Here is a 12535-nt window from a genome sequence, read left to right as displayed (position 1 = left end):
GACTAGTATTGCTGTATTTTCAAATGTGTTCTTTGACTCATTATATATAAACAGTTTGGATAGACATACATGCATGTGGCTATAAATAAGTACACATATATAGAAGATATAGATTAAGTTTTTGAACATACAGGACACATAGTAAAAACGATATAGGTCTCTTGTTTAAAGGATAAAATGAAACTTAATTGCTTAAAGCATTAGATCTGTGTACGAACCTCCAGATGTTCCTGTGTTCTTTCCACTGTCCTCTCCAGTGACATTTGCACCCCCAAATTATCTCTCCACACGCTGACCACCATGTGTGGAGCCTCTGAACATATTAAATGCCTGGTTGCTTCTGCCAGAAGCAAAAATTCTCTTGCCTCCTCAAGGCTATCTAAAATGGGATTTCCTCTTCAAACTCTTTCTTAACTGCCTTTTGTCTCACAACCTGCCATCCCCGGGTAAAATTAGCCTCCGCACTCTGTGAATTGGTGGCATTTTATTTGTTATGTATGACAGCACTTTTCATGTTCGCTAGTGGAATGATTGGTTGTGTGTGAGCCTCCCTGATGAGCCGTGGGTGCCTTCCAGGCAGGAAGTACTTCTTGCTCATCTTTGTACCCGACACCTCATGCATGTCGGAAGTCAGTAAATGGTGTTTGAGTTATTTTAAACTTTCATGAGCACAATAAAGGGAAGGGGGCTATGTTCTGAGGAATGACACTGGCTCACTACAAAACTCATCACTATTGGGGCTTTATGTCTCAAGTCAGTATTCTATGTTGCTGCCATCCTCTGGAAAAGGACACCCCTGAAAAGATGGATGTGTCTTTCCATTTAGCTTTGAGGCGGCATGAAGGTTAAGGATTGCCTGTCTCAAGGTCACTTGATTCCTCTTGAAGAGCGAGGCAGCTCCATGCTTTGGAGACAGTGCAGTTTATAGAGGCGGCTGCTGTGCCCGTCAGACAGTGCAGTGTGAAGGCTGGAGGCATTGTATTAAAGGGCTGTGAATGGCTCTTTCTTACAAATGAGCTTCTCTGAAAGTCACAGGTGACAATGGAAAATGCCAGCTATAACTTACTCATTCAATGTTTGAACACTATCCACTCACCCAGGGCCTGGTACTGTGCTGGAATCTGGCAAGACTACTGAATGATTTAAAGTCCCTGCCCTTGAGATGAATGTAATTTCAGAGAGAGAGAGAGAGAGAGAGACAGAGAGAGAGAGAGAGAGAGAGAGAGAGAGAGAGAGAGAGAGAGACAGAGAGAGAGAGAGAGACAGAGACAGAGACAGAGACAGAGATAGAGAGACAAAGACAGATAGAGAAACAGAGAGGGAGAGGGAAGAGAAACAGACAGACAAACAGACACACACACACACAGAAACAGAGAAATACACACAGAGTCAGAAAGACAGAGACAGAGAGACAGGAGAGAGATTGAGAGATTGAAAGAGATACAGAGGGAAAGACAGAGATAGGGAGATAGAGAGAGAGACAGAGAGAGAAGAGAGAGACAGAGAGACAGAGATAGAGAGAGACAGAGAGACAGATAGAGAAACAGAGAGGGAGAGGGGAGAGAGACAGCCAGACAAACAGACACACACACAGAGAGAAACAAAGAAATACACACAGAGATAGAAAGAAAGAGATACAGAGACAAAGGGAGAGAGACAGGAGAGAGATTGAGAGATTGAAAGAGATACAGAAGGAAAGACAGAGATAGAGAGAGAGACAGACAGACAGAGAGAGAGAGAGAGAGTGAGAGAGAGAGAGAGAGAGAGAGAGAGAGAGAGAGAGATTATCAAGCAACTATAACCATGGCTCCTCTGCTAACCTGTGTATGAGTGAATGTTGAGACAGAAGATGAATTTTTCTTCAGTTTACTTCAGGGTATCAGGAGAGACCTCACAGGCTATCTCCCTGATGAGGAGGCCTGAGTTAGAAGGAAGGCAGAGGCTGTGAATTTAGGGTGAAGGGGATTCTAGAAACAAGGGTTGCGAAATGAGGGCTGACAAACTTTCGGCTCAGAGTCCCGTAGTCCATATACTTGTCTTCACAGACTTTAAGATCACTGCTGCAAGCGTGCGTCTCTGGTTGTAGTATAGAAGCAGCCATTGAACATGAGGAGCAAACATGGCTGTGCGCCAGTAAAATGTCTTCTCAAAATCGACAGTGACAGGGCTGTGGTTTGTGCACTCTTACCATGGAGGAAGGCTGACTCCTCAGCTCGCCTCTAATCTGACCTGATCAACGCTAAGCTCGTCAAGTTTAGAGACACTTTGTACTGACTGAGTTCCAGCGATGATCCATTGTAGCTTTTGCTGGGTCTTCACACAGGGCTGTGGGATTCACTTTCTCAACTGTTCACCACAGCTCACTCCTCTCTGCTATGTGAAGTCCTTCTCCATGGCCTTTGTTTTCAATCACAGGACTTTCACAAGTCCTGATTAAGGAATTATCTGTTTATCATTTTTCTTCCTAAGATGTATGCTTCATGATTTTCCTGCCTCTGTTTGATTCAGTTGGGTCAATTGAGGTGATGTCTTCTTAGCTTCTTAGCTCCAATGCCGCGTTTTATGATGTCAAATAACTGTTTGAAATGAACTGTATTGGAGATTTTTTTTTAACCTCATGGAAGTCAAGCCTGGTGTGTGTGTGTGTGTGTGTGTGTGTGTGTGTGTGTGTGTGTGTTTGAATTGGGACATTAGTACGAGCTGAAGGAGAGAACATAGTCATACACAGATTTTGATTATACTTTTAATAATTCGTGCTTAGTAAGGACATCCACACCCATTAGAGGGGTAACTGCTGATGGCATTCGTTGCCTTGTTCTTCTGATGTAGACACTAGGATTCCGGACAGCAAGTGGCTCTCTATAAGCTTTGGAGCAGACCCTGCCTGTCTCCAATGACACATCCTCAGCCTCATGCTTCAGATCCTGAGAATGCTGCTTTCATCTGCAGTGTACTGTGTGGTGAATGAGGGGCCTCCAGGCTGTTTCTCCTTTTACTAAAGAGCATGCAATTTTTAACCAATTACCATAGCTCATTAAGGCTGTGATTTTTGAGCTGTGCCCAAGGTCTAGATGAGTTCTATTCATTTTCAAGTGTTATATTATCTTTCATTTTTGATTTATTTATGATTTGTTAATATATCCTCATCTGTACCCTTTAGGTGTGATTGGTCACACTGTTGTTTCTAATGAATAATCTTCAGCCCCTATAGCCTCCTTTTAAAATCTGCAGTGATAGAAGACCCCAGAAGCACTTGACAAAACTTATTCAACAGCCTCTACAATCTCAGTTGTTTCAAGTGGGTGGTACTAAATCATGACACGGAAGACCCACTTGGAAATCACAGATTGAGTGTGTGTTTGTGTGTGTGTGTGTGTGTGTGTGTGTGTGTGTGTGTGTGTTAACCTTACCAAAGAATTTTGCATTGGTAAACTTTTTTTTTTTTTTTTTTTTTTTTTTTTTTAATTTTTTTTTGTTCCCTTTTGGAAGCACAAACTAAGAGGACAGAGAAGGGAATGTATACTTAGCAGTCATTTGTTCATCCCAAACTTCCTGGTGACATCAGGATCTGGAAGCGCTGTCACTCAGCGGCTCATCCTTTGAGAATGCCCATGTCCTTTCACTGCATTCTGACTTGGAGTTTTTCTGCCCATTGGTAGAAAGCATTCTTTCCTCAGGCAACCTGTTCTCTTTGATGACCATTTACAGAGCATCTTTGTGATGCTTTGCTGTAGCTTCCACCCATTGGCCTTGGTGCTGACCCTACGGAGGTGCTCACCAAATGGCTGATCATCATTTGTGCCTGCTTTCCAGTACATGAAGGCAGTCTAGTGTCTCCCAATTTTCTGCATATAGACAGCACCCTCAGCTAGGCTTCACACACTACTCCCTTGAGGCCTCCTTATTTTACTTGCTTTCTTCTGGACATGCTCTTGTTCTCCCATAGCTGTTAAAAAAATAACTGACCCAACAGTGGTAGAGAGTGATGGGACCCCAGGTGCACGAGTGCACCCCACTTCATCCTTTAGAGGTCTGGAACCTGGGTGAAAGAAATACATCTTTAGTGTGGGGTCAGTAATGTCGCCTGTAAAATGAGGTGAGAATAAGTGGCATAGTCATTTGTTATCAGTAGTAAATACAGGCTTTGTAGGCTCACCAGGACAGTGCACAGGAGTGCCTGCCATGAGGGAAATGTATGGCTGCTTGACAAAACAAGAACGGTTACACCTCTAGCTCTAACATGACTACCAGTTATGTCAGGATCCCTAGTGTTGTTCCATTTTAGAGTAGAGTTTACATGGATGCATATTTGCTAATTTGGGGGACACATATTGATAAGTTGGTCTTATCGAAATATGATCTAATTTTAGTATGGAAGCAGGTATGCATGGAGCACACAGTTTTTTTTTTTTTTTCTTCTTCATTTCTTTATCTTTCCCTCCTTACACCAGTCTCAAATGCTCACATGCAAGTACCTGTTCTCTACAAAGGGCCACAGATGAACAGTGAAATAAATAAAATACAGGTGATGGAATCAATGAAGTAGAGCTATAAAACAAAGCAACACGTATACCACTCTCTACTCTGTGGGTCAAATGCTCATCACCCTTACTTTTCAGTAACCAACTAGAACTCCAGTAACTAATTCACAGCAAGAAAGTTCTACCTTGCCCTGCCTTCCAGACTCTCTTCCCTCACCTCTTTCTCTCTTCAATGCCCACTGCATGCTCAAGATAAGGAATACGTCCTGTTTGCTCTTTGGAAAAAAGAGGATGCTATTTATATAGAAAAATGGATATTTTTTTATGGTCACTTTTCTGTGTGGCAGTTGGGTGACCTTAGTGAAAATCCATTTTCTGATCTTTGAGCTTCAGTTTGTTTATTGCTTAATTAGCTTTTATCTTGAAAATGATATAAGATCTGCCTGTTGGGACTCACACCTGTAAGCCTGTCACTATGGAAACTGAGACAGGCTTATTGCTTGAGTTTGAGAGCAGCCTGGCTATCTAGACTGGGCTACAGCAGTACAAACACTACTCAGAGAACTAAGAACAAAACAGGAAGTGATGAAGAAAGCATTGGATGTCATGTGTTTTCCATTTCTAACACACATTCTATTTCCTGCAGTTTGCTGGTCATCCTAAGCTGTATGACCACGTCCCCAGGATCTATCTCTGCCCCGGTTTCCACCGCACTCCTAGGTAACTCCTGAATGGCATTGCCTGTCAAGCCATCAGGAACATCTAGGAAGCTTTCTCTGGTATCCTGTTTCCGAATATCCCTGAATTCAAACTTTCTCTCGAAACTAACCTGTTATACATGGTTCCTATCTGCACTTTACCTCGTTCCTCACCCAGCCTCTTATAGCATTCAGAAAACGACATCACTTTTTCATTTTCTGTAATTTCAACTGTGATAAACCTTTCGTGTATTTGACAATGGGATTCTCTCTCTCTCTCTCTCTCTCTCTCTCTCTCTCTCTCTCTCTCTCAGCAGAATCGGACACAGCTCAGGGTGACTTTGAGTTTGTTATAAGACTGGCCTTGAACTCCTGACCTCTTTTGCTTCTGCCTCCCAATTACTGGGATTACAGATATGCTTCCCTAAATTAACTATTTTTATAATAGCTTTTTATTGAAAAGTTACAGTAATATAGTTTCCATGATTTACATCTATTTTTCTTATTAACATCCTTCATTTTTCTGAGACATTTGCCACAATTAAGAGTTAATTTTGATGCATCATGATGCGCTGAAATCTAAACTTTGTTCAGATCTTCCTCCCTCTTCCATCCTTCCATCTCTCCTTACTTCTTTCTCTCTGTTTATCTGTCTGTCCTTTTTTCTGGCAGTCACCTGACCCTTGCTCCTGCCTCAGCCTATCAATCTCTACTACCGCAGGCATGTGCCACCATGCCCCTTAGCTTCCTTCCTTTTAAGCCTACTAATTTTTTAGCTCCAAAATACCACATTACATTTAATTGTCGCGCCCCTTTTGCTCCTTCCTTATTCTTGTTTATAACATTTTCTGTTTCTTTTTCATTGATGACCTTGAGGCTTCCGAGGGCTTGGAGTCAAGAGTTTGGTGTGCCCATTGATTGCACTCTACCTTGTATTTCTCTCACAGTTAGAGATTATACTTTTTTTGATAAAAAGTCACAGAGGTAAAGTGACATCTTGGCTCATCGTAACAGTGAACAAGCTCCCACCATGATTCATTGTGGTTGGTGTTATCCTTGGTCACCTGGCTGAGGCAGAATTTTGTGGTGTTTCCATAAAAAATCACCCCTCCCTTCTTTTCCATACTATTCTCATTAGAAGAAAGACACCACACGGAGCCAATGGAAATTTGTTATTTACCCCATTGCCCAAGGTAGATATGTCTGATAGCTATTTTATTTTCTCCATTGGTTATTCAGGGCACAGCTTTCTTCTATTCTGTTGCTCTAGCATCCCCCTAGGGCTTAGTCGTCTTAATCCAAAGAGAGTGTGGCAGAGGGTGTTTGCTTTTGAACGCCTTGGCCTGGAAATGGCACATCTCACTTCCACTCACATTCCATACGACACGGTCTCATCTGCCAAGCCTAATTGCAAGGCAGCCTAGGACATATGGTCGAGCTGGGTGCCCAGAAAAAGGAGGAAATGGATTTCAGCAAAATGCTAGCAGTATTCCTACTTCCACTCTAGAATATAAAAGGCAACTGACTAATTCCTCTGCTGCCATTAAAGAATCCAGCTACCAGTTTATTAAAAAGCAGAAAAAAATAATAGACTACCATACTTCCCGATCTAAAGGTTGCTTAAACTGTAAATAACTCAATAAAATTTATTTCAGTGACTTATTACATTTCACTATTTCATTAAACTTACTCTTGATCCGTAAACATTTGTGGGCACACTCATGTGCATGGCAGCATTTGAGAACCTACACTCTGTTTTATTTGCACTGTATCATTGGCAGAGTTGGATTGCTGTGTTTTCTGTTTAGAATGCCTCTGTTAGTATTTGTTGTGGGTTTTTTTTGTTTCTGTTCTTTTTTTTTTTTTGTTTTGTTTTGTTTTTTCAGACAAAAATTCTATTCATAGGCTGTGGAGATGGTTTAGCCCCAGAGTTCAAGTAGAGATCACTAAGCTTGGTAGCATGTACTCACAACCTTCACACTGGAGAGATGGACATAGGAGGATTCCCAGAGCTCATTGGCATAGACTACTTAGCAGGTCCAGGCCTGGCATAGACTACTTAGGCCTGTAAGAGTCTCTGTTTCAAGAAAAGATGAAGGCAGGTGGTGCCAGAGTAACAATACTTAAAGTTGTCCTTTGCCCTCCTCACAACCCTGTCTCTATCTATCATCTATCTATCTATCTATCTATCTATCTATCTATCTATCTATCATCTATCTATCTTCTATCATTCCACCCTGTCTCACACACATACATGGGAACACATGTACACACTCCTACACATGTGAGTACATATATACAGTGGGGAGGACAGTCTACTCATTCCTCAAGTGGCAGTGATACATATGTCTAAAATAGAATTAGTCCTTGCTTCAGGGGTCATCATGTCACATTGCTTCATTCATTTAATATTCCCCCCACTGATACTACTGTGATGTATGTTTCATGCATTAGGCTAGGTGCTCTCTGAGGATGCCCCCATCTCTTAAGTTCCTGAGCAGAGACTGACAAAGACTGTGTTTTTTTAAATATGCTGAAATGTGTGCTTAAGTATTTTTGTCAAATATAGTAAGACACCCCTTCCCCACACAAGTCCTTCACTTGTGCCGGCCCCTTTCTAGAGGGGCTACTTTTGGCTGGAGCCTAGAAGGACTGGTAGTGATTGAGAGAGCAGAATGAGGCACCACTTCACAGCTGGTCTCCACAGCTTGCAATGGCCTGTGCTAGGCTTTGGGCATGCTCAATAGATGTGCTGGTCTCCTGTGAAATTTCTGTGGTGCAGGACATTTGTGTTTCTAGATTATCATATAATTAATCCTCAGATCCATGTCTAAGTCGTCGGTGCTCTTGGCACAGGGAGGTGGTGTAAAGGTCTGATGCTCATTATGTTGAACGAGAGTTACCAACCTGAACTCCCAGAGTCCCAACAGGGGGATAACGTCACCATGGCAAAAGCAGTGTTTAATTGCGGATGGAGAAAGAGGAGCATGAAGAAAACAAACAATAATTTGCAGGCTTTAATGAGTAAGCTGCCGTGCATCTCATTAACAAAGGAGCCCATACTTCTCAAAGTGACCTTAAGCTTATCAGAAAGACACGGATTGAGAGACTGCTGTCTCCTTTCCCCCGTCATTTTCTGTCTATTCTCAGCTTGCCATTTACTTTGTACCTTCCCAAGTTCAGCTAGTATTTCACCAGAACAGACCCAGGAGGCCTGGTGTCGGCTCTCAGAGTGCCGTCTTCACCCCTGTGGCTTCCTTGGTTTTGACAGTTGAAACTTTACTTGTTAATTAGGATTTATAGGTTTATGGAGTTTTCTAGTTCATACCATCACATAGTTACACAGTTGACATTCTCTGGGGGTTAGAATCTGAGTAATCATTATTATTATTATTTTTTTAATCCAGAAAAGACACCTGATTTCTCAGGTGATATATTGTTTCTGTAGAGCTGCTAGGAAGCTGCGGATCTCCGATGGGTCCCATGCCCCCATTCAGACCTGGAGCTGAGTGGGCCATACCAGAAGTCCTTTCCCAGCCATATAGCCTCATCACAGATGGGCACAATCATTTGTTATGTAGCTGTGTTTTTCTCTGACATCGCCTTGGTACGCATGTGGGGCTCAGTAGATCCATGGAAGGTAAGTATTGAGGACAAATCTTGTCACTCTAATGTAAGCTCAAAGGCTGGGGCTGGTAGGAATAAATCCAGTGATTGTCTTCCATAGACACCATCCTTCACTTCAAAACAATTCTATGGTTTCTATCATTTGCCCCAGTTTATACTAGCAAAGAGAGCAATCTCCTTTTTCTCTTATGTGTTGTGTTTATGTTTAATCTCAGTCTGGGGCTTCTATTCTGACTTTGATTACTCAGTTCCCAGATAAAGACACATGTGATCTTTAAGTTTTAATAAGCCTTAATCAGTACTAGAACTGGGCTGATATCTATCCTCTATGCTTTGTGTCTAGTTTTCAGCCAATAATCCCAGTATAGCATTTGCCATGTTTCATCTGGAATGCTGTTAACTCCAATTAGCCAGCCCACATGGCCATTATTTTAAGATTCTTACCCCTCGGTGGCTTCTCCTCTCTCTGCCTTCTCTCTCCCTCATGCTCTCCTCAGACCCCAAGGCTGAGAAACCAAGCCCTGCCTATCTCAATTCTGTGCACCTATAGGCTGTAAGCATCTTTATTCATCGATCAGAAATAATTTGGGGACAAGGTCACAAGCATCATGTGGGTCTATGTGTGGACTCTTTCGTCTCTGGAGACAATCAGGCCTTTGGGACCAATATTTAGCATTACAATATAAACAGCCTCAGACCAACTCACTATATGTATGTTTTATAAAATAATTAGAGCTGTAACTATCCTAAGATAATTTTCATCCAGGACTAGAGATGCAAAGATGGTGAGCCCATAGAAAGCAGCTTGTTGCTATAGGGACCACCATAATAAGAAAGCTGTAAATATTTATATTGGCGGATGTACAGAACTATACATGTGCTATACAAAGGATTTTGGTGGTTTAATTGTATAAAATGTTTAAAACTCAAGACCATTTATGTGTTCTTGTAAGGAAATGGTAATGATACATTTTTCATTTGTTTGTTTTGTTTTGCTTTGTATTGGCTAAGTGAGTTTGGCTGGGCCTGTCTGTGGTGAAGTGAGTTTGGCCAGGCCTCTCTGTGGTGAAGTGAGCTTGGCTAGCCCCTCTGTGGTGAAGGCTTAGTAACTAAGCATCTCATTCCCTCACAGTTTTGCTTTTACTTGTAGATCTGTCTGGTTGAACTTGATCAGAGCTTTTAACAAACTAAGAGCTTCTGACAGCTGCCTTAGGATCTAGCAGAAATCAAAGTCTCTGAGGCCCCAGTTATGACACCAGGAAGCTGAGGGTTATGATGGTATTTTTGCCTTTTCAGTGATGCTGAAATATAACCATAAACTTGGGGAGAGACATCTTGCAGGAAGATACCATATGTAGAATAGGGGGCAATAATTCACATTTTAATATGTCTGTATTTCTAACTATAATTAGCTTTAATATTTACTTACATGTGATGTGATGTTCAAAGTACTATGGTTCTGCCTCTAGGAAGGAGAAAAGCATAGCTATTACACTAAAATGACCCCCTTCCAATGCTAATTTCAATATTTATGACACAGGCATTTATACATTTAGTTACAGAATGTATTTAACAACTTGCAAGTGTGCACTTTTATAAACAAAATAAAAAAAGCAAATAATTATTTCATCTTGTCTTGCAGAACCCCAGCTGAAAGGGATTGTGACAAGGTTATTCAGCCAGCAGGGATATTTCCTGCAGATGCATCCAGATGGTACCATTGATGGGACCAAGGACGAAAACAGCGACTACAGTAAGGAACGCCGGCTACTTGCAATGCAGTGCCAATAGAATGTGTGGCCCAACACAGACATATTGCTGTTTGGACTATTTGATAATCAGTGAGCTAGGTTTTCCCCCTTTATCCTTGCATCTTTATTCTCATATACTCTACAGAAAGAATAAAATAAAATAAAAACACTATGTCAGAGAGGTAATGCACTCAACAAGAAGATAAGAGCCTTGAAAGATATCCAGTAGTCATTAGATGAGAAGGCTTTCTCACTGGACTATCTCTTGTCAGGGTCATAAATGCTCATAGAAGTAATATAGATGTTTCAATACAAGATGGTATTTAAATCTTGCATCCAAGTGATAAACAAGTTATAATTTTCAGAGCCCTAGATTTGGTGGATAACATTACTTCTACAGGCAAATACTGAACAATAGGCCATTTCATTTGGTTAAACAAAATTTCAGTATAACCATGATGAATCAATACACATACACATACACACACACACACACACACACACACACACACACACACACACACACGTGGAAGAAGTTCATAAAGACTGGTAGATCTAATACAGACTTTAAAAACAGTTTTGAAATAAAAGTTACAAATATTCATTAATTTTAAATCTCCCAGAAATAACTGTTAAGCAGTAGAGTTGACAAGTTCCAATGCAAATATAGTTCATCGAAACATGAGAGATTATATTTGTATTTTTTGGAAACATAATAAATTTTTCAGAGGTGAGAATAAGAACTCTCATAATTTCTAACTTCTTCATAATCATACAGGTACACCAGGCGAAATTCCTAGTGTTCTACAGTTGTGCAGGGTGCCATATTGTTTTATAATTTTGTCTACGTTCTTTTACTAGGTCTGTAGTATTAGACATATAGTGAATGAATCCAGTATGGTAGGCGAATGCATATAATTGAGCTTTAGAGGGAGAAGGCAGAAAGGTCAGCAGTTGAATGTTAATCCTGGCTAAATTTAAGAGCACCCTGGACTATTTTGAGACTTTTCCTCAAAAGAGAAAGAAAAGAACCAGAGATGCATAGTATATGCCCGTTAAATATCCATCCAATCATTTGTGATTCAGTCAGATTGAAAATTCCTCACACTTCAATAGGTAATTTAGGAAATCAGATATTTTACAGTGCTTTAACTCTTAAATTAACATTTTAGGCAAAATTCAAAGTGCTTAAAGTACTGAGACTTTCCTGTCCACCCCTTTTGAATTTTCTTTGTTTACTTAATATTGTAAGCTACAAAATATGAATTACAATAAAGACAGACTTTATTATGAAGACTTTCATTCCATTTTTCTCTCTGTTCTTGGCAAAGGAGTTGATTACTTTATTGTGGTCTGCACTGTTAATTTGTACTTCTATGAATGCATTCTCTAAGTGGTTCAAGTTTTCAATTCAGGAGAGAAGAATGAAGGGCCCATACCCCTTGAATCTGACTGTCATCTATTGCATCTGCACTTCAATGTCTGATTGGGGGGGACACATGACAATGGAGTCAGGGGAGTGCAGAGCTGTGAAACTCACATTAATTATGAGCTACCTCTAGACCTCACTTTTCACAAGAGGTCACTAGAGAGGACAATAGCAGCAACATCTGATGTCAACACCACCCAAAGGACATTTTTAAAATGGAAAATGGGACCGTTTACATCCCCTGGGGGATTTTGGAAGAAGAGTTGTCACGACTGAAAGAGGTAGAGGAGGACGTTAAAATACTGTCTTCTGGATGAGACATGGCCATGGTAAACATGAACACTTAGCATATGTAATGACATGAAAGGCACACATCTATCTCTCTATCTATCTATTTATCTATACACACATACATGTACGCACATATAGTTCAGGCATACAATAAAAACATGTATCGCAAAAATGCCTGATACATATGCACTGCACACATAGAGGATAATTGATTATGTGTTCTATCAAATGCTTATAGAAATGGTTTAAACTCACAAA

General features: G+C 40.8%; 1 protein-coding gene across 2 annotated transcripts in view; it reads left to right on the top strand.

The window, feature by feature from the left end:
* Fgf12 (fibroblast growth factor 12) overlaps window positions 1–12535 on the top strand; it is a 336109-nt gene that overhangs the window by 145818 nt on the left and 177756 nt on the right. For both annotated transcript variants that reach the window (XM_034515140.2, XM_034515139.2), the window contains exon 2: window positions 10449–10559. In XM_034515140.2, the coding sequence (XP_034371031.2) occupies window positions 10449–10559 (111 nt within the window). The remainder of the gene's footprint in view (window positions 1–10448; window positions 10560–12535) is intronic.

The sequence above is a fragment of the Arvicanthis niloticus genome, chromosome 12 (assembly GCF_011762505.2).
Source record: "Arvicanthis niloticus isolate mArvNil1 chromosome 12, mArvNil1.pat.X, whole genome shotgun sequence".
Classification (NCBI taxonomy): domain Eukaryota; kingdom Metazoa; phylum Chordata; class Mammalia; order Rodentia; family Muridae; genus Arvicanthis; species Arvicanthis niloticus.
The sequence above is the reverse complement of the archived record's forward strand: the minus strand, read 5'-3'. Positions and strand labels throughout refer to the sequence as shown.